At 41.7% G+C, this 22,816-nt stretch overlaps 1 protein-coding gene across 1 annotated transcript in view; it reads right to left on the reverse strand.

The window, feature by feature from the left end:
* ccdc80l2 (coiled-coil domain containing 80 like 2) overlaps positions 1-22,816 on the reverse strand; it is a 55,224-nt gene that overhangs the window by 15,582 nt on the left and 16,826 nt on the right. Inside the window, 11 exon segments of the mRNA XM_034193026.1 lie at positions 6,378-6,534; positions 10,611-10,851; positions 10,993-11,216; positions 11,218-11,320; positions 12,447-12,500; positions 12,502-12,571; positions 12,574-12,595; positions 12,690-12,748; positions 12,751-12,862; positions 13,041-13,129; positions 13,214-13,540. Coding sequence (XP_034048917.1) covers positions 6,378-6,534; positions 10,611-10,851; positions 10,993-11,216; positions 11,218-11,320; positions 12,447-12,500; positions 12,502-12,571; positions 12,574-12,595; positions 12,690-12,748; positions 12,751-12,862; positions 13,041-13,129; positions 13,214-13,540 — 1,458 coding nt within the window.

Below are 22,816 nucleotides of genomic sequence, written 5' to 3' on the forward strand. Positions count from 1 at the left end.
TATTGTACCAGAACACCCTAGGTCAAAGGACGGTGATCGTTTTTGTAATTTTTTCATCAGACCTGCACCGTGTGTCTTGGACACTTGGGTGAAGAGAGCTGTCAACTGATCACCACCTAGCTGACCTGGAACACCTAAACATATGGTGAAGGTTTTCTGGGAATGCTTGGTGGAATAGCCTGTCCAGACGGCCTTCAATTCACACCTCCAAAGAAACTTCTTCCAGATCCTAAGGGAGGTTGGGGACATGGAAGCAAAGTGGTCCATGTTCAAGACCTCAATTGCGGAAGCGGCTGCTTTGAACTGTGGCCAGAAGGTTGTCTGTGCTTGTCATGGTGGCAACCCAGGAACCCACCAGTTCCCTTACCGACTTCAGTGGTAAGGGAAGTCATCAGGCTGAAGAAGGAGGCCTTTAGTGTTTGGTTTGGTTAGCACAGAGGTCTCAGCGGACAGGAATCAGTGGACAGGTATGGCAAGCCAGAAGGACTACAGCCTCAGTAACTTTCGGTCAGCCTCAAAGCAGTTCTGGCAAACTGTCAGGTGCCTCAGGAAAGGGAGTCAATTATTGGCCCAGGCTGTGTTCAGCAGGTGAGGAGAGCTGCTAAACCTGACTGAGGATATCAGGCAGGTCTGATGCCATTACCCTCGTGGAAGTCACCAAGGTAATCAAAAAAACTCCTCAGTGGTGAGATGCCAGGGGCGGCCGAGAATTATCCAGAGCTGATAAAGTCTCTGGCTGTTGTTGGGCTGTCATGGCTGATATGCTTATACAATGGATGGAAGTTGGGGACATTACCTCTGGATTTGCAAACTGGGGTGGTAGTCCCCATCTTTACAAAAGGGGGCTGGAGAGTGTGTTCCAATTACAGAGGAATCACACTTCTCAGCCTCCCTGGAAAAGCCTATACCAGGGTACTAGAGAGGAGACTTAGACTGTTAGTTGCACCCCAGATTCAGGAAGAGCAATGCGGGTTCTGCATTAGTCATGGAATTTCGGACCAGCTCTTTATCCTTGCAATGATATTAGATGGGTCTTGGGAGTATGACCAACCAGACTACATATGTTTTATGGACTTGGAAAAGGCATATGACCGGGTCCCTCAAGATATCCTGTGGGGGTGCTGCGAGAATATAGGTACCAGATTCGCTGTAGTATGTGCTCCAGTCTCTGTATGACCAAATGGGAGCTGTGTCTGCATTGGGGATACTTTTTTGCAACCCCATAGTCTTTATCATATTCTGATGAGCTTTTCTTAGAAAGCAACAAAAATCTATGTCAATGTCAATTTTATTTATATAGCACATTTACAACAACAGCAGCTGCCCAAAGTGCTTCACAGTAAAAATGTTTGTATGTTTATTTGTTTGTATTTGATCAAAAAAGTTCACCCATGACTAACTTTGAAATTTTTATACTTGGTTACATTTGAGTGGATTTCCAAAAACTAGAAACTTGGTTGAATAATAAACAAAAAAGGGAAAAAGCATGATGACTCAGCATTACAATCCAATCACCACTGAAGTGTTACAAATACTAACAATTTAATGAAAGCTAAGAGTGCTATTCAACCTTGCCCATATTCATACAAGTTTTGCATAAGAGTACAAACATGGGTTCATGGATGAAGCTATGTGAGTTCACTGTAGTTACTTATGCATAAACGCTCATCTAAATATGATACTGGAAATAGTTTTTGAGGAAGAAAATTAAAAAGTTGTATCCCTAGTCTACATTCTCGGCATGACATCTGTTTTTCGGTGGGCGTTGGACTCTACTAGGGCTGCCCCTTGACACCAATCCTGTTTTTGATATTCATGGTCAGGATTTCAAGGTGCACTTAGGGACCAGAGAGTGTCCAGTTTGGTGATCTCAGAGTTGCAGCTCTGCTTTTTGCAGATGATGTGGTTCTGTTAGCTTCATCAGGTTATGCACTGAGCAGGTTTGAGGCAGAATGTGAAGCGAATGGCATGAGAATCAGCACCTAAAAATCTGACACCATGGTCCTCTGTCAGAAAAAGGTGGATTGTCCCCTCTGGGTCAGGGGAGAGTTACTGCCCCAAGTGGAGGAGTTTAAGTATCTTGGGGTCTTGTTCACAAGTGAGGGTAAGTTGAAGCAGGAGATTGATGGACAGATTGGGGCAGCATCTGATATCTTACGGACGCTATACTGGACGGTCGTGGTGAACAAGGAGCTGGACCGGAAGTTGAGGCTCTCACTTACCAATCGAATTATGCTCCTGTCGTCACCTTTAGTCATGAGCTTTGGGTAATAACTGAAAGAATAAAATCGTGGATACAAGCGGCAGAAATTAGACTCCTCTGTCGGGTATCTGGGCTACACTCATGGACAGACTGAGAAGCTCAACTATCCGGGAGGGAATCAAAGTAGAGCTGCTGCTTCTTCACATCAAAAGCAGCCAGTTGGAGTGGTTCGGGCATCTGTTGAGGATGCTCTCTGGTCATCTCCCTTGAGAAGTCGTCCAGGCACTTCCAACCAGGAGGAGGCCCCAGGGAAGACCTAGTACACACTGGAGAGAATATATTTCCCAGCTGGCTTGGGAATGCCTTAGGATCCCCCGGCATGAGTTACAAGAGTTGGGTGAGGATAGGGAAGTGTGGGTTGAGCTGCTTGCTTTGCTGCCACCGTGAGCTGGACTGGGATAAGCGGTTGAAAATGAATGACTGTTGCAGCTTAGGAAAGGGAAAAAGTTGATTTGGTATTATTTTCCCACTCAAAATAAATACATAATTTTATTTAGCAAGTTCACAACATACATACACAGTACTGAACATCAAATAAAGCATTAAAACTAGAAACAAAAATTTAAATCAGCAAGATACAAGTCACCCGCCTTCAATGATACTCAATGTATGTTTCTGATGCTGTTAAAGTTCGGGAAGTTAAATGTAAGAACAGAAATATCAGATGTCAATACAGAAAAGGGAACTCAAAACTACCAGTGTGATCATTGCATGCTGTAAAAAAGAAAACAACCAAAGCAAAAAAAAAAAAGTCTTACAGTTACATGCAAACAGTTACACTTCTCCATGCACAGGAAGACTGACGCATGCATATAATACTGTTTTCTAAAATATTTTGGGACAATGGCCCCTGCAAGGGAGTGTCGTTGAAATCTATGTGATTTCAAGAACTTTGTGACATATAGTATAACAGCTGATGTTTTTTGGACTACAGTGATGTGACTTATGTAATGCCAAATGATTATGCCAGCTCACCTCTCTGGCCCTATGGGTTTTGGAGAGATCACAGAGATTGTGTTTTTCAGACAATGATGACTTCATTTCATGATGCCTTTAACATTATCATTACGTCACTCATTACAAATGATCAACTAATTGACACAAGCTTCTCTCCAGCCATATTTTTTGTGGAGATTTTTGGAAAATGTGTTTTTTGGACTATATTTTTGACAACCTTGACTTTTGACCAATCTGCTCCAAAATTTAATCATCTGGGCCTTGGTCTATGAAGTGGTATTAAAGTCTTGGGCTAAGTCATAGTCCAAGACCGACTAGACATCACACTTAAAAAAAAAAAAAAGTACCTGATTTTAAGGCTCCCAACTAGAGTCTTTGACTTAAAGTCCTAAAGTTGTGTATCAACTACCTGCTGTACAAATAGCCTGAATTTTCTTCTACTTTGTGCATGCACAGTAGCTCAGAATCTCATTTTATGTTTGTTGTGGCTTCATTTTTACATTTGTCAGTACATGTTTTATGGATGTGAAACCTCTCTTCAGTGTCACTGAGTGGAAACACTGTAAAATGAAAAAGAAGTGAAAATTTTGCCAATGCCAAAAGTACACTCTCCTTGAGGATATACAATTTAAAAGTCAAATGTTGGTGTTGGGGGAAAAAATAAAATAAAAACGGCAAAAGAGAGGTTGGTTTTATATCCTTGGATAAAAAATTTGTGTGTTTAAAAATCAATACTAGTGGATTCCTGTTTGTAGTACTTCGAGAACATTGCCATGATTACCCAACACTATGGAGTGAAGATGCAGAGCCAAAAAATGAAACTTTTAATTATATGATTTCCCTCTTTTCATCAACAGGAAAACTACACAGCAACTTCAAAGATGGAATGAGGAATCATTCAATTTCCCAACACAAGTTTTGAACCCCAGCAGGCTTAATACTGCATGCGTCTTACTGCAAGATTTTTGTTCAATCAAAATCATGCAAAAATATCATACATTTGAAGGACTGGGGAAACCGAAATTCAGATCTGTTTTAAAAAGAATTTGTTGATGGTGAACCAATAGAGCAAATTTTTTGAAACTTAAGAGTCTTGCAGTGTAAGTAATTTTTAATATATGGTTCGCATTTCCATTTCATTTCATATGATTTCACATGCACTGAAAAAAATGCTACTTTGGATCAACTTAAAAAAAATTGATGTAATTTGTTACAGCTAATCTTTTTTTTTGTTGTTGTTTCTCACAATGTATATTAAGGATTTTGTAAAGTGATTCCAGCAGATTTAAACTGGAAACCACAATTTTCCATTAGACCAGTGTAAATAAGTACTTTGAAGTGCACTGTTTCTCTTTTTTCAGTGTGTTCCTCTGAAAATTACATCACTCTTGCTGTTTTAGCTTATAAAATGCACGACTGCGTGCCTATTACATACAAATAGACACATAAAAAACTATTTATTTATTATTTAGTTATTATTAATTAACCAGCAGGTCAGTATCTTGGGAGGGTTCTGGCGATTTTGAAAACCATCTCTTGTATGCTTCTTGATGTATGCTTCTATGTCTGAAAGTAAAAACCTGAACTGGGTGGTTCAAATTTTAGACCTTTGGACTTGAGTAAGATGGGTCTAACTTGCCTTATCTGCTCCCATAGAATGTCATCACTTTAAACTTTGACTAAAGCTTTTGTCAAGTACTAAAGCCCCGTTTACACATAGACGGTTTTGTCGGCGGGTAGTACGTAGACCGAAGTTCGCGGTAGTTCCGGCTGTTTTCGCGGTGGAAAGGGGCGGAGCATTTCGCCGGTGTTTTGACCGCCGTACTAGCCGCAAATACGCGGATAAAATGCGGCTAAATCCGCCGAATAAAGCAGCGTTTTGACGCCGTAGCATCCGGCACACGTCAGGCAACGGGGGTTAATACCCAGTTCTATCCTTTACAATCGCAGGTTAAGACACACGTGAGAATGGCGGTGTTCTGCTGCCGCCGATAATGCCCTGTGTACCGCTGGTTTTATCCAGGCAAATCCTGCGTTACTCCAGGAACTTTTGCATATAGGCACTGCCCCCAGAGTATAATAGGCTGAAGCAGCAGGAAATATGCCTCTATCACTGCAGGGGGAGGGAGATCATCCTCAGCCTTTTCTTCTCCTTTCCTTTTCCACCTCCTCAACGTGTTGCTGTGTCTCCACCTCCCCCCGCTTCTGAACCAGACCTCTTGGTAAGTCCTTGCCGCTGCCAATTTTCTTTTAGGAGGCATACTGGAGCTTCTCTGCAAAAATATCTGGAGCTGGCCGCGAGTGAGAGGCCTGCATGCAGCGCGCTAGCGTTTTTATACTGACCGCCGCCTATCGGCCATTTGGAACACCGTTAATAACCGGGAGGTGGCGTTTAGAACGGCGTACTGTCCGCTAGCGCCGCAGTTTTGTCTGCCTCTGTCACCAGTTAAACCGCCCTTCAGGACGCCGATGTGGGCTCTATCGCCGTTTTACACGCCGTTGATTAGGGATACAACGCCGGCTGCCAATTACGGCAGTGTAAACTGCGGCACTACAGGAAGGGGCAGGATGAAACGGCGATTAAAAAGTATCAAACGCCGTTGTTCGCGTTGTCTCAGTCGTCACACGAATTCTCCGGGAGCGCTCCCGGAATTATTCGACATGTTGAATAATTTTTTCGCCGATTTCCGGTAAAGCCGGAACTAAGCCACACCCCCTAGTGCCGGCGTTAACAACGGCGTTTGATCCTTAAGACGGCCAAAAACTCTTCCGAGACGCTTCCAGGAGCTCTTACTGTCTGTGTAAATGGGGCTTAAGCCTTTGTCTCATTCAGTCTCCCTTAGTACTGCTTCATAAAACGATCCTACCCAAGGAATACTTCGATCAAGTTGGTTGAAAATCTGCTCAGATATTTGTACAGACACAGACAAACACATGAGTGATTACAATTCCCTACACTACCGTTGACATGCAGGGTAATAAATGGAGGCACCCTAGTTGCTTTAGTTATAAGAAAAAACCTAAATAAAAACAGTATTTTTTCCCTCTGGCTACACATGCTGATGCAGGTTACTTTGACAGGCAAACGTTCCAACTAACTAACCAGATCTTCTTTATGCAAATATTCAAGTATACATACAATAATTCCAGATCCTACCTAACTGGTAATGCTGCAAGCTGAGCGTAACGTCATTACGTTCACCCACAATGGTCGCCACGGTGACCTTCCTGATAGCAAGGTTACAGCGTTGTTTCTCGTTCTCCTCCTTCTGCTGGATGTACAGTGTTGTATCACTGCTCGGTGAGGAGATCAACTGATACCGTGGCAACAAACACAAAAACAGGATTGCTCACAACTGAGTGGGAAATAACACATGCAAACACACAGATGTACCAAAGATAAACAAATCTCAAAGTAGGAACTTTTCCACTGCTACAGGTAGGATGCAAAATCAATCAATCAATCAACTTTTTTCTTATATAGCGCCAAATCACAACAAACAGTTGCCCCAAAGCGCTCCATATTGTAAGGCAAGGTCATACAATAATTATGAAAAACCCCAACGGTCAAAACGACCCCCTATGAGCAAGCACTTGGCCACAGTGGGAAGGAAAAACTCCCTTTTAACAGGAAGAAACCTCCAGCAGAACCAGGCTCAGGGAGGGGCAGTCTTCTGCTGAGACTGGTTGGGGCTGAGGGGAAAAAACCAGGAAAAAGACATGCCGTGAAGGGGGGCAGAGATCGATCACTAATGATTAAATGCAGAGTGATGCATACGGAGCAAAAAGAGAAAGAAACAGTGCATCATGGGAACCCCCCCACAATCTACGTCTAAAGCAGCATAACCAAGGGATGGTCCAGGGTCACCCGATCCAGCCCTAACTATAAGCCTTAGCGAAAAGGAAAGTTTTAAGCCTAATCTTAAAAGTAGAGAGGGTATCTGTCTCCCTGATCTGAATTGGGAGCTGGTTCCACAGGAGAGGAGCCTGAAAGCTGAAGGCTCTGCCTCCCATTCTACTCTTACAAACCCTAGGAACTACAAGTAAGCCCGCAGTCTGAGAGCGAAGCGCTCTAATGGGGTAATATGGTACTACGAGGTCCCTAAGATAAGATGGGACCTGATTATTCAAAACCTTATAAGTAAGAAGAAGAATTTTAAATTCTATTCTAGAATTAACAGGAAGCCAATGAAGAGAGGCCAATATGGGTGAGATATGCTCTCTCCTGCTAGTCCCCGTCAGTACTCTAGCTGCAGCATTCTGAACCAACTGAAGGCTTTTAGGGAACTTTTAGGACAACCTGATAATAATGAATTACAATAGTCCAGCCTAGAGGAAATAAATGCATGAATTAGTTTTTCAGCATCACTCTGAGACAAGACCTTTCTGATTTTAGAGATATTGCGTAAATGCAAAAAGGCAGTCCTACATATTTGTTTAATATGCGCTTTGAATGACATATCCTGATCAAAAATGACTCCAAGATTTCTCACAGTATTACTAGAGATCAGGGAAATGCCATCCAGAGTAACGATCTGGTTAGACACCATGCTTCTAAGATTTGTGGGGCCAAGTACAATAACTTCAGTTTTATCTGAGTTTAAAAGCAGGAAATTAGAGGTCATCCATGTCTTTATGTCTGTAAGACAATCCTGCAGTTTAGCTAATTGGTGTGTATCCTCTGGCTTCATGGATAGATAAAGCTGGGTATCGTCTGCGTAACAATGAAAATTTAAGCAATACCGTCTAATAATACTGCCTAAGGGAAGCATGTATAAAGTGAATAAAATTGGTCCTAGCACAGAACCTTGTGGAACTCCATAATTAACTTTAGTCTGTGAAGAAGATTCCCCATTTACATGAACAAACTGTAATCTATTAGACAAATATGATTCAAACCACCGCAGCGCAGTGTCTTTAATACCTATGACATGCTCTAATCTCTGTAATAAAATTTTATGGTCAACAGTATCAAAAGCAGCACTGAGGTCCAACAGAACAAGCACAGAGATAAGTCCACTGTCCGAAGCCATAAGAAGATCATTTGTAACCTTCACTAATGCTGTTTCTGTACTATGATGAATTCTAAAACCTGACTGAAACTCTTCAAATAGACCATTCCTCTGCAGGTGATCAGTTAGCTGTTTTACAACTACCCTCTCAAGAATCTTTGAGAGAAAAGGAAGGTTGGAGATTGGCCTATAATTAGCTAAGATAGCTGGGTCAAGTGATGGCTTTTTAAGTAATGGTTTAATTACTGCCACCTTAAAGGCCTGTGGTACATAACCAACTAACAAAGATAGATTGATCATATTTAAGATTGAAGCATTAAATAATGGTAGGACTTCCTTGAGCAGCCTGGCAGGAATGGGGTCTAATAAACATGTTGATGGTTTGGATGAAGTAACTAATGAAAATAACTCAGACAGAACAATCGGAGAGAAAGAGTCTAACCAAATACCGGCATCACTGAAAGCAGCCAAAGATAACGATACATCTTTGGGATGGTTATGAGTAATTTTTTTCTCTAATAGTCAAAATTTTGTTAGCAAAGAAGTCATGAAGTCATTACTAGTTAAAGTTAATGGAATACTCAGCTCAATAGAGCTCTGACTCTTTGTCAGCCTGGCTACAGTGCTGAAAAGAAACCTGAGGTTATTCTTATTTTCTTCAATTAGTGAAGAGTAGAAAGATGTCCTAGCTTTACGGAGGGCTTTTTATAGAGCAACAAACTCTTTTCCAGGCTAAGTGAAGATCTTCTAAATTAGTGAGACGCCATTTCCTCTCCAACTTACGGGTTATCTGCTTTAAGCTACGAGTTTGTGAGTTATACCACGGAGTCAGACACTTCTGATTTAAAGCTCTCTTTTTCAGAGGAGCTACAGCATCCAAAGTTGTCTTCAAAGAGGATGTAAAACTATTGATGAGATACTCTAACTCCCTTACAGAGTTTAGGTAGCTACTCTGCACTGTGTTGGTATATGACATTAGAGAACATAAAGAAGGAATCATATCCTTAAACCTAGTTACAGCGCTTTCTGAAAGACTTCTAGTGTAATGAAACTTATTCCCCACTGCAGGGTAGTCCATCAGGGTAAATGTAATGTTATTAAAAAATGATCAGACAGAAGGGAGTTTTCAGGGAATACTGTTAAGTCTTCTATTTCCATACCATAAGTCAGAACAAGATCTAAGATATGATTAAAGTGGTGGGTGGACTCATTTACTTTTTGAGCAAAGCCGATAGTCTAATAATAGATTAAATGCAGTGTTGAGGCTGTCATTCTCAGCATCTGTGTGGATGTTAAAATCGCCCACTATAATTATCTTATCTGAGCTAAGCACTAAGTCAGACAAAAGGTCTGAAAATTCACAGAGAAACTCACAGTAACGACCAGGTGGACGATAGATAATAACAAATAAAACTGGTTTTTGGGACTTCCAATTTGGATGGACAAGACTAAGAGACAAGCTTTCAAATGAATTAAAGCTCTGTCTGGGTTTTGATTAATTAATAAGCTGGAATGGAAGATTGCTGCTAATCCTCCGCCACGGCCCGTGCTACGAGCATTCTGACAGTTAGTGTGACTCGGGGGTGTTGACTCATTTAAACTAACATATTCATCCTGCTGTAACCAGGTTTCTGTTAGGCAGAATAAATCAATACGTTGATCAATTATTATATCATTTACCAACAGGGACTTAGAAGAGAGAGACCTAATGTTTAATAGACCACATTTAACTGTTTTAGTCTGTGGTGCAATTGAAGGTGCTATATTATTTTTCTTTTTGAATTTTTATGCTTAAATAGATTTTTGCTGGTTATTGGTGGTCTGGGAGCAGGCACCGTCTCTACGGGGATGGGGTAATGAGGGGATGGCAGGGGGAGAGAAGCTGCAGAGAGGTGTGTAAGACCACAGCTCTGCTTCCTGGTCCCTCCTGGTTCACTTATTTGTACCTACCTAGCTAGCTAGCTAGCTCCTGTGGCTACTCTGACTCTCTGTACCTTACCAAGATGGCCAGCAAAAATGACGGCTGTCTCTTATTTTAATTTTATTATAAAACATTTATAAAATTCTGTCCTGCCTAAGTATAAACTATTGTAAAAACAGATCACTGCCATTTTCTGTCAGGTATAAGACAATACTGTATAATATGAACACACTCCCTTTAAGTAAATGGTAATTTATTATTCATAGCGGGTGTAGTACTAACTAGCAAGTTGATTAATGAATTTCATTTGGGTGTATGTTTTTAAATTTGCACAAGAATTCCTCTTTAATTATTCATTTTTCTGCTACTTGCAAAAGTCAAACACAGACAGACAACAACATACCAAAATGAGTTATAAATAACACAATATCAGAGAAGGAGATATACAATTTCTCACCATCAGCCTTCTGTTCCCCTTTAACGTCTCTACAAACTCCTTCAGAGCTGCTTTATCCGTCTCACTCGCTTCTCTGTTGGACTTTTGGCCTCTTCCTTTGCCTTTCTTTCCTTTCTTCCCTTTGCCCTTTTTCTTGGCGCTCTGTTTTTTCAGTGTGTCATCCTTTACATTCTCATCTTTTTTATTCTCACTGTTCTCTACATCATATATTTTCTTTTCTCCTTCCACAAAGGACTCAGGTCTACAGGTTAAATAGTGGGAGACATAATGCCATGAGTAAAAGCAGATCTGAAATGGAAGTTTAACACAATATTAAGAAAAAATATTTAAATAATAATAATTATTATTATTTTTGCTAGATTTGGAAATAAATGTCAATCACCTGGTATTCTTCACTTCTTTAATGACTACAGATGCTCCTTCCAGGCGACTGTTTGTCTTCTTCACTCGTGTGTTGGATATAATCCCACCACTGCTTGAGTCCTTTCCTTTCAGAGAACCCCCAGCAGGGGTCTTACGAATAACTAATCTCGATCGTCCGTTCAGGATGTCCTGGATCTTACTCTTTAGAGCAGCTTTTCTGTCCAGGCCGGGTTTTTTTCGGAAATGCCAACACAGAAGTCACATTTTCTTGTCTGTGAGGGCTCAAGACCATCTTCTTCTGCATTTTTTTTCTTTTCACCACAACCTTCCTTTTGGGGGTTTTACACCTGACAAAACATGATAAATCAAACAGCATCTTGTTTAATATGATTCAGCAGCTCTTGAAACAAATGACAAACATACAGTATTGACAAAAACCTTTAAATAGTGTAAATATCTGGAACTACAATATACATGTCACATATTGGGCAACAACATACTGTTGACAATCTATAGCACAAGTGCATCTGGGTTAGTGTCCAGCTCCACTTTCCTATATACACAGATCACAATCTGGAAGACCACCCTAGGAAGATGACCAGAGGAAATCGTTACCAGATGCCCAAACCACCATCTTATCTGACCGTTTTCAATGCAAAGAAATGGTGTCTCTACTCTGATTCCCTCTGGAATAATCAAGCTTTCTCACACTAAAAAGTCCCATGTTGTTTCTATTGGTGACATCTAAATGAATTAAGTTGTTTGAACTTTACACTCAAAAAACTGATGCACTGGATGAACTTAATTCAATTATGAGCAGGATTTCCATCTAATAAATATATGCAGTCCCAACTAAATTAAGTTACATTATCTTGCATTTATGTTTTTTTTATTTGAGTTGGGGCTACATATATTTATTAGCTGGGAATCCTGCACATAATTGAATTGAGTTCAGCCAATAAGCTATTTTGAGTGTAAGTTAGATCAACTCTAACTTTAAAACTTAAGTTCAAACAACTTAATTAATTTAGATATTACCAAATGAAACCATTAATTTAAGTTGGTTCAACTATTCCTCTTTTTTTCAGTGCACTTTGTGCCTGAGTGTAAACCCAGATATCCAATGGAGGAATCCCATTTCTGCCACTATATCGAAACCTTGTTCTTCCGGTCATTACAAAAGCTCATAGCCATAGGTGCATAAATCAAGAATCTAGCCTTCTAGTTCTTGTATTATATACTGTATGTATTTAAAAAAAACACACAACTGTTACATGTGTGACGTTGGTGAGCATTAATAATGGAACCTAGTCTCAACCCATTCTTTAACATCATACAACAAACATATCAACTTATAACATGAATCAGAATTTAAAGGTTGTGCAATAACTAAAACAATTTCGCTGCTTTTTGTCACAACAGTAAAATTCAATTCCCCATCACTATATTCAAGGATAAAGTATGTAACAGAACCTCAGATGGGATCCTTTTCTTGTCATCTTCTCCAGTTTCCTCATGGGTAATGATCATTAGTTCAAAAATTGCCTCCACACGGACAGGATAAGGGAAGCGCTCACTGACCCGTAGGTTCTTCTTAGAACTAGCATGGTGAAGGTCTGGTCCTGGATTATTTGGTGCAAAATAAAATTCAACTGTGATGAAACAGACCCACAAAGAAAACATACAAAACATCCAGTAGTGATCCATGCTGTTTACCTGGATGGTAAGATCCAGGTAATGTAGCAGTTTGGTAACAGTGTCGGGATCAAGAGTCCTACTGTAGCTTCCCCTTGGAAAGTTGTCTTGTGGATCCGTCCTTCCATCATGGCGTTCTGAATGATGGTGACAATGAAGGTGTCCCTTTCTGCTAGGCGGCAATTTAGTCCTTCCTAAGCAAGAAAGAGAGGTTATGATGTTGGCTTTCAGAGAAAACAGAATATTTCAGTTAAATTCTAATGTAATATTTTACAAAACCTCTTCTGAATGAATTTAATCTCCCAAGACAACGAGCCCTGAAAGTAACATGATTATTCCAGGAGCTTGGTTGCGAAGTATCGCAGCGAGTACCTGTTCCACGTCTTCCAGCTGTTTCTCCATCATACGTAGGTAGTGATCATTGTGTGATGGCGCTGTAATCACCCAAAGTCGTTTTTTACCTGCAGAGGAAGAAATGGGATGAAACCACAGTTGGGAATATGAAGACAGAAAGGTGCATCCGTTGATCAGTTACTTTTTCTTGCCTGCAAAATCTGACAGAAAATCCAGGTCTGGAGCCAGGTTTGACGATGCCTTTACAGCTCTGCTGTTTTGTTCCTTCTCTCTGTCTTCATCCAACCTGTGTCCACGCTCTACTGCTGAAGGAAGGTCTGAGTAGTCTCCCCAGTCTCTTATGTTAGGATCCAGCTGATCTTTGGTCTTGCTTTGAGAGATCCCTGGCCAGGCATTAAGCAATCCTGGACAGCCGAGGCTCCACAGAGCAACAAACAGCACCAGAGACCAGTGTGAGGAACAGAATTTAACATCTTCAAAGAACCCGAGTGATTGATCAATGGTTTTTTGCTCTGCAGCTCAGAAAAGTTGTTGGCAAAAACAAAAAATGCATTTGTGTAGTGCTGTGACCACCACATGCATGGGTAGTGTTACATTTCAAACAGCTTGCAAAACTCAGACAAGGCGGATTCCGACAAGAAAAAAAAAATGTTCAAAACCGCTCTAGATGTTTATGAAACTCCTCCCTGAAAACTCTCCATACTGCGATGTGGAAAAACCCTGCAGCATTCTGCGTCCTTATGACCGGGCGGAGCAAATCTGGAATGGTTTTAAACGGTAACGGACAAAGACTATCTTGATATGAATCTCTCTCACCAGCAAGGAGAGACTGACTGGGAGGAGAGGGAGGGAGGGAGAGAGAGACTTTGTGAGGTCTGGTTCACATTATGCCCAGGCCTGTTCACAGGAAACTTCTGGAATTTTTACTTCAAAGGCCTCCCCCCACCCTTCAGAATGATATATCTCTCTCTCTTTTGCACAGTCTCACTTTGGTACTGTTGGGGTTGATTGTGAGCTTTTCTTACAGGTTGGGGCAAATGAAAAGATGGGGGATCAAAAAACATAGTGAATGAATTATTATATCAGATTATATCGGCGGTATATTTAATGGTTGTTCTTTTAATATTGATTTAAATGATATTTTAACATTTCTGGGTCTTCAGTCTTTGAAATGAAGATGCATCATGTGAAGAGCTTGTGGACTCATGAGGTTGCTGGCCGAGGTGTTTGGCAATGTCAACTCTTCCAGAAAACAAAAGTCCAAGTCCTGGTGCTTCATGTCTTACTGTAGCTGTGGCTAACCAGTAACCAAGACAACATCTAGCTATCTTTGGAACTTGGTCTTTTTGAGGGACTCTTGGTACTGTTGGATTGACTTGCGTCAAATGAATGGTTGGTGTGAGGGAACATCACCATTTCTCAGAGCATGATTCACTATGCAGGTGCCTCAGTGTTGAGGACCCCACCAGCTGGAGTAGACCAAGTGGACATCCACATTCACCTGGCGTGGCAGATGGTTAATTTCAAGGATGGGTGTTTGTCCAGAGTAGGAGAGAAATGTGAGTCCTACAGAGAAAGATCACTTTGGAAAGAACGTCAACTTTACAAGCCTTAGTACAGCCAAACTGTTTCTCCGCTCAGCTCCCCAACACTCAATGAGGCAAAACCATCCTCTGGGGAGAGCCCCCTGCTGGTCTCCTACAGTCACCACAGTCCACTCCTGAACCCTTACTGCACCCATTTTTTTCTTTACACTTGGTGCAGTATACTGGTTTTTCTCCAAATTCAGTCTGTCTGAGGTTTTATTGTCCTTTTGGCCTTCCCACAGCCTGTGCTGCCAGAACAGTTTCCATGACCTCCAAGGACACTCTGTGTCTATGTAACCTCAGATTCCTTGTCAACTTGAGATTTGTCTCCTCCAGTCCACATCCATCAAAAACAAAACCAGAATCAGAAGCATCAGAATTTCCATCACGTCCTGAGTTTACATTTTGTTGTTTTCCAACAGTTTAACATGTCCCTTCATGCCCCATTTACAGACACCAATAAGTTACTGGACCCAGAATTTGGGTAATCGCTCCATTCACACATTTCTCTCCTCCCCTGTAGTTCCTAACAAGTCCCACTTGTCCTACAGACCTACACCGAATTCCCTGAGTCTTCTCTTACTTTCTGGATTCTTTGTGTAATTCAATATTGGACTGTTTCAGAGAAGTTTGGTTTTACCAATATATCCTTGTTCGAATATGTCTTTTCAAAAACAGTTCAGCTGGGGTTTTCCCAGTTGTCACATGGTGGCATATTTCTGTAACCAACAAGAGGTTTGCAATACAATGTTGCAATGACTAACCATCAAGTGCTTTCTTTTTGTCAAGGACCTCTTAAACTTTTGCACCAGCCATTCAGCCAATCCATTCGAGGCTGGGGGTACAATGGAGTTCTGATATGCTTTACTACATTCAACTTAGGAATGTCTCAATTCACTTGAAATTAATGTGGCCGGGCAGCTGGTGGCTTAGTGGGTAGCACTGTTGCCTCACAGTGAGAAGGTCATGGATTCAATTCGCCTGTGGCCTTTGTGTGGGTTTGCATGTTCTCCCGTGTTTGCGTGGGTTTACTCGGGCGCTCCGTTTCCTCCCACATCCAAAGACATGTGGGTTTGGTGGATTGGAATCTTGAAATTGTCCGTAGGTGGCGAGTGGGTGTGATGTGTTTGTTTGTCTGTTTGTGGCCCTGTGACAGACTGGCGTCCGTCCTGGGTGTACCCAGCCTCGCGCTCTATGAACTGATGGGATAGGCTCCAGCCCCCCGACCTTTAATTGGACTAAGTGTTGAAGATGAGTGAGTGTGTGTGTGTGTGTGTGGAATTGTGGCCATTATCAGTTACACCCTCTTTAGGTAATCCGTAAGCGGCAAACAAATTTTCAAAACTTGAATAGTTTGCACAAGGTAGTAGTCGACATAGGAATGATTTCTAGCCATCTTGCATATGCATCAATCAACACCAGAAACATCTGACCCTTTGACTCTGCAAAATCCTCGTGCACTCTTTCCCTTGGACCTGAACCCATTTCAACATATGTACTGGTGCCTATCAGGAACACTATGCTGATATTTGCAGATTTCACATTGATGAACTTCAGTTTCATTATCATACCAGTGATGGCCACCATAGTAAGCTTCTAGCCAGGGGTGTCATCTCACCACGCCCCAGTGGCTGTCCTGTAGCTCTGCTAGTAACCTGTTTTTCAGAGTATCTGGAATGATTACTCAAAATCCCAGAGTAAACACTCATTTTCCACAGTTAAATCAAATTTGCATCTCAAATATGGCTGAAGGTTTTCATCAGAGACATTCTTTAGCCATCCTGACAAAACATACTGTTTTACCTAGCCAGGTTAGGATCTTTGACAGTTTCACTGGCAATCTTCTGAGCTGTTATCATTGCACTGTCAAGATATGAAACTGGAAACACAGTATTTGACCTTAGAAATCATCATCAGTAATTGGCAATCTGGACAATGTATCTGCATTTCCGTGCTGTTCTGATGATTGTACTTTATCTCATAAGATTATGCTGCTAAAATCAAGGACCATCTTTGCATTCTAGCGCTGCCAATGGCAGTACCCTGTCTTGTACCTACCTAGGATTTTCAACAACGGCTTGTGATCTGTGCATTGTAAACAAATACTACGTCCAAACAAATAATCATTGAATTTCATTACTCCAAATTTGGACAAGCACATTCAGCTGGCTTGTTTGGCATACACAAGTCGCGCAGCAACCCACGGGTGTTTTTTACAATGATGGTCAGAAACACTGCCTTTGAGTATCTTCTATTTTCAAGCCATTCGCCAGGAAGAATTACTTCAGTCTGTCAACGTATTCTTCAAAGCTTTCATCATCCTCTTCAAAATGGCGCCAGTCCTCCTCTGAATAAACTTTGCGCCATTCTGTGAGCTGGTCATGTCGTCATGTCTTCCATGTACATGCCTTTTTCCAGAATTTATCCCATTCCTCGTCACCAAGGTTTCTTCTTCTGCGTGTTACAGAAGTGAAGAAATGTATGAGTCTTCCAAAGAAAGACTTCGCTTTAGAAAGAACGTCAATTTATTACAAGCCTTAGTGCAGCCAAACTGTTTCTCCTGCTCATCTCCCAACACCCGCATGTGGCAACATCCTCTTTTATACTTGGACGAGAGTCCTCTGCTTGTCTCCTACAGACACCACAGTGGGATGAAACGCTGTCTGCCTAGGTGGATACCAGGAACCAAAGCAGTTCTGTAGTGGAGGATACAGGGACTTGTGGTACCAGTACATGCTGCCAGATCTGAGCTGTTATGTCGGACATAGGGCCCCTTCACCATAGTGCGAAGTTTGGTCGAAGTACGCATGAAGCAGGAATCGTGGCAAAGGTGTAAATCATTACTGCCTTGAACACCTCATACCCACTGTTGCTACAACTATTTGCCCACACCAGCGGCTGAAGACAGATTGTGCGCTGTGCGAAACCCATTGAACCCTCTCGCGGCAGGTGTCGGCCAAATTCCAGCTGACATGCACGAACATCTAAACCGCTTGTTTGGCACTTAGAAAATGTGTGGCCATTTGCATTCTTGGCACGACAACAGTCTGCTGACAATCACTGTCATGGTGGCAGTGAAATTTGTCTAAGTTCCCCACCTGACAGGAGGTGTGTCCGCCCATGAAGTGGCTTTGGAGATCTGTTGTTCTGACATCCCAGCTGGACAACACATACTGTGTTAGTCAGACAGGACACAATGCCCACTGTGATGCACGTGTGTCTGTTGCTGTCATCATGTAGACATAAAAAAACATATAACTTGGTGATGGGCTGCAGCAAGTGTGCATGCTGCAGTCCATAGACGGCTGCCCCCTGGCTGAACAGACCGTCAGATCATAACACACAGTGGGTGATCTGACTTTCACGTCACCCATGTGAACTCTGTTCCATATGACGCGGTGTCATTTCGGCATGCTGCCCACAAGATATGCGTGTTGGGCAGGACACATGCGTGGGCCAGCTGGACATGTACCAGCAGATGTGGACATGATCAGAGTGAACTGCTTCTCATTCAGTCATTTCATGACTGTATGTCTGTGACCATGGGTCATCTACAGAGGACAGGCGGATCATATATATATATTATATATATATATATATATATTATATATAATATATAATTATATATATATAATATATATATAATCTTTGTTGATTTCAGGCATTTTCCCCACATCATTATAGGCCAGTGATGGTAGCTCAGTGGTAAAGTTTCAGGCTGGCAATCAGTAAGTGCAGGTATGATTCCTGTATGGTTTTTTAATTATTCCACATAATGGCATAATGTGGTTCCACGGGTACCAGCTGGTTTTAATTTTTTTATTATTCCACATCAGCGGCGCAAAGTGGTGCACCTCGCACTGTTTCTGCTCAAAGACACGTCGCATGCACAAATCCTCGCACCAGGATAGTGCACAGGGGAGGTGATGGTGGGAGAGATGATGTCTAGTGGTTAGCGTTGGCTTGAGACCAGAGGAACATTGGTTCAAATCCCAGCTTGACTGGAAAATCAGTAAGGGCCCTGGGCAAGGTCCTTAACCCCTAGTTGCTCCGGTGTGTAGTGGGCACCTTGCATGGCAGCAGCCTGACATCGGGGTGAATGTGAGGCTTGAGTGTAAAGCGCTTGAGCGTCTGATGCAGATGGAAAAGTGCTACGGTCTTCCATGTCAATTCAACAATATTTGAGGGGCCTCACACACTTTGTCTCAATTTTCTTTAAATTTTAATCAAATATTCCCAGACTATTCAGAACAACAAATCTGAAGTTGAGGCCTGTAGGCCAAGTAGTTTTGAGATATGGCCAATTTAATGTGCATGGGGTCTGCCGTTTTAGCCAAAAATTATGGCCGTCATTTCTGGAGCCATGTTCAAGGTGGAATATCTCAGCAAATAATGGACTTAGAGGCAGTTGTGTGGCGGTGTCATGGACACCCAGACTTGGACTATAGTCAAACAACAGACATTGACACAACTGTGAAGTTTATGTATGCTCAAACTATGGAAAATTTACATTGACTATTGCGAGCCCATGTTTGAGACACTGAAGCATACCATTACACTCAAAGAAGCCTTTCCATTTCTTGGCTCCTTAATGCAGCTATACTGCTATGAAATATGTAAATTTGGCATATCTGTGGTAAACAGTTATTGTGGGAGGAAACCTCTGAAATCTGAAAAACATTTGTGGTCTAATTTTATTAGAAGAAAGCTCATGTGGGCAGTAAATAAAACTCTTCAAACTGATTCCATTTAGAAGGTTTGATATGTAGTTTATGTGTTATAAATGTTGGGAAAAAGGTAGGAACCGGACCCACAACAGGGGGCGCAAATGAACGGACAATGGAGTAAGTCAAGTAACAACGCTTTACTGTTGTGAATGTGCACACGAATAAACCAATCACAGAAATGGACACAGTCAATTCACAAAAGTGTCGTGTGGGCAGGCTCGAGATAGGAGACGCCTCTCCAAGGTAAGACCGGTACCACACGGCTTCCTCCGCCACAGGACCCGGGAATCTGGAGCCGCCAAGTCCGAACTCCCAGGTGGCCACTGCCTCGCGTGTCGGACCTGGTATGCTGGCGAGGGGGAGGAAACAAAGATGGGGGCGCGTTTGCACCCAGGACTCCAAACAGCAGGAAAGTTACCTCCACTCGTTGGAACAGTAATCCAAATAACTAGCTCAATCAAAAAGATACACTCTGTTAGCGTCAATACGTTACCTCTCCGGTAAAAAACGATATCGGCAATGAGGTGGAGATGCGTCCGCTGATATACCCCACTGATGACTGCCATCAGCTGTCTCAGGTGATGGGTGACAGCTGTCACCGAGGCTGCTCCGTGAGGCGGCGGCGCCTCTGGTGCCTGGAGCCCGCACTCCAGGCAGGGCGCCCTCTGGGGTGGTGGGCCGCAGTACCTCCTCTTCAGCGGCCAAACAACAATAAATAGGCTTTCTTTATGAAATCCTTCCTGGTTAATTTAAGCATCCAATTATGGCTAATTTGTGCACTCACAAATGTATTTTTTTCGTGCTGAAATGACATTAATTTAATGTTGCACACATGCATTCATAGATTCATGGCACACCCCAGAATGCTTGCACATAGATCTGCCAGGGGATTCTCAAGGTTTCCACGGTTACTAGGCTTATATCCACCTGCATGAAGGCAATGCAGTGAATGGGGTACTGGTGTCTGGACATGTTCAAAGCTGCTGCGGTCAGTCTGGTTGGAGTAAGAATGGCTGCACATCTTCTCCCTGTTCTTTTTGGTCTGAGAAAGTGACGCGCGAAGCCTCCGCTCCTCTTATATGACAAAATCTCTTGTTAAAAGTGAAATCTGCCAGAAAATGGATGTCCAGCTCTTGGATAACCAGAGAAATTGCAACGGATGGTCACGGATCCATACAGCCATCCGTTTAGAAATTAAATGGTCGGTTCAGCCGTCGATGGCGGCTTCGAGAGCGCAGCGCGCCCCACAGCCGCTGGGGGCCATCATTAAAGTGACAGTAACACTCCTTATTCTCTACCAAGCCCGTGAACATTTTTCAACCGAAAGCCAAAAAAATTTTCTAATGGTTTCCAGCTGCCAGTCTCATAACGTTTCTGAAAAAATTCTGATGGAAAAAAGCCCAAATCATTCGCCATTTCTGACAATGAAAATCCACCGAGGGGGTGGACTACTCCTCACTCAAAGCTGCTCACAGGGAATGACGCAACCGACAGGCGTGAAAAACTCACGCATGCGCACGAGGGTTCAAGCTTGTCTGACGCAATCACCACGTGATTCAAATCCATATGGTTTTTGAAAAAAAACAATAAGGTCGGGATACTTTTCTAATAGGCCTCGTACATTTCAAAGTAATTCTACCCAACCTTGCTGACAGAATAATCAGCAATCCAAATATAGAATTCCATGACGTATGTCACAAAATGAGCTGTTCAGGCCAGGTTGCTCATCCGTCAGAGTTTCTACATGCACATGAAGATTTTAACTGAAACCCCATCCACAATGAAGGCAAGAAGCAGAGTACAAACATTTACATAATATGACTCCTTTAAATTAATTAAACAATTACGTTACAGAGGTATTAACAAAAAAGTTCTGTCTACTACATTAAAGTGCATTTCCTCATTTTGCATCTCTCCAGAACAGCGAGAGAAAGACAATATATGGTGGGGACCAAAGACAAACACGCTCAGCCAACACATCAGATGAGCAGTCTTAGGGTGAAAAAACTGAAACAAGAACCAGGCGTTGCAGCAATGCATTCCCTCTCACATCTGGGTAAGGAAAACCAGATGACAAGTGTGTGAGTTTCAGGTTATATCTTCATAAATAGATGGGTAACTGATAACTAAGAAGTTACCCTATTTCCTTTTATGGACACAAAACACGGGTTAGTTTCTTACAAACAAAGATGTAGTCAAACACAATATATATATTGTCTTTAAACGATCTCTAAAAATCAGTGAAAACATTCAAGATGAGTAAGTTAAAATGAAGTTACAGCAAGATGTTTTTAACTCTTTGCAGAGTTGTCTGCAACCAGTTGTTATAAAGGTTAAAGGAGGTTTATTACACAGGGAGAAAACCACAGCAGCTATTCATGCATATATGTCTGCAACACTCAAATAATTTTTTTTTTTTTTTTTTTAATGTTGTGTTTGGAGCATTTCGAACCATCCAAGGTAAAAACACACTTGCATTCAGTTCAATTCACTCATCATCTTCAAGCGCTTACTCTCAGTTAAGGGTCACAGGAGGGCTGGAGCCTATCTGAGCAGTCATAGGGCATGAGGCAGGGTACACCCTAGCCAGGATGCCAGTCTGGCAGGGCAAATATAGACAAATATAGAAATATAAAATAGATATACAATAATATATATACAAATAAGGGGCAGTCTAAGGCACACCTGTGACTAATCATGGTGTCTAATCAGCATCTTGATATGGCACACCTGTGAGGGGGGATGGATATTCAGCAAAGGAGAAGTGCTCACTATCACAGATTTAGACTGGTTTGTGAACAATATTTGAGGGAAATGGTGATTGTGGATGTGGAAAAGTTTTAGATCTTTGAGTTCATCTCATACAAAATGGGAGCAAAACCAAAAGTGTTGCGTTTATATTTTTGTTGAGTGTGTGTGTGTGATATTTATGTATATATGTATATATATGTGTGTATGTATATATGTAATGTGTATGTGTATGTAGTATATAGTCCAATGATATTGCACTGCCCTATATAATATCAGCCTGATATAAATAATGCTAATATTAAATATATGAAATGTCTCAATTATAATTATTTTGCTTTCATGCATAAAATAAGTGACAAAATATGTCCATAAAACATGAAAAACATTATATAACAAATGATATGTAGGAAAATAAGGAACCATAAATACATAAATCTTGATTAAAAAGTTGTATCTTAAATATGATCCCCACAACACCCCACCTCACCCACACACACATGCACACATTTCTGTGTGTGTGAATACATCTTTTAATTATGAGTACAGTACAGTCTTCGGTTAGGTAGGAATTTCCTCCAGGTAAAACCACTCCTTTATATGGTTCTTTTTTTCAGCTGTCATATTACGTTTATGGGGGTAATTAAGTGCTCTGTGATTATATTTCACTAGGTGGTATTCCATGTACTTGTCTAGCCTTGTTTTGAAGGCATTGACTGCAGTGACAACTTCA

The sequence above is a fragment of the Thalassophryne amazonica genome, chromosome 17 (assembly GCF_902500255.1).
Source record: "Thalassophryne amazonica chromosome 17, fThaAma1.1, whole genome shotgun sequence".
NCBI lineage: Eukaryota > Metazoa > Chordata > Actinopteri > Batrachoidiformes > Batrachoididae > Thalassophryne > Thalassophryne amazonica.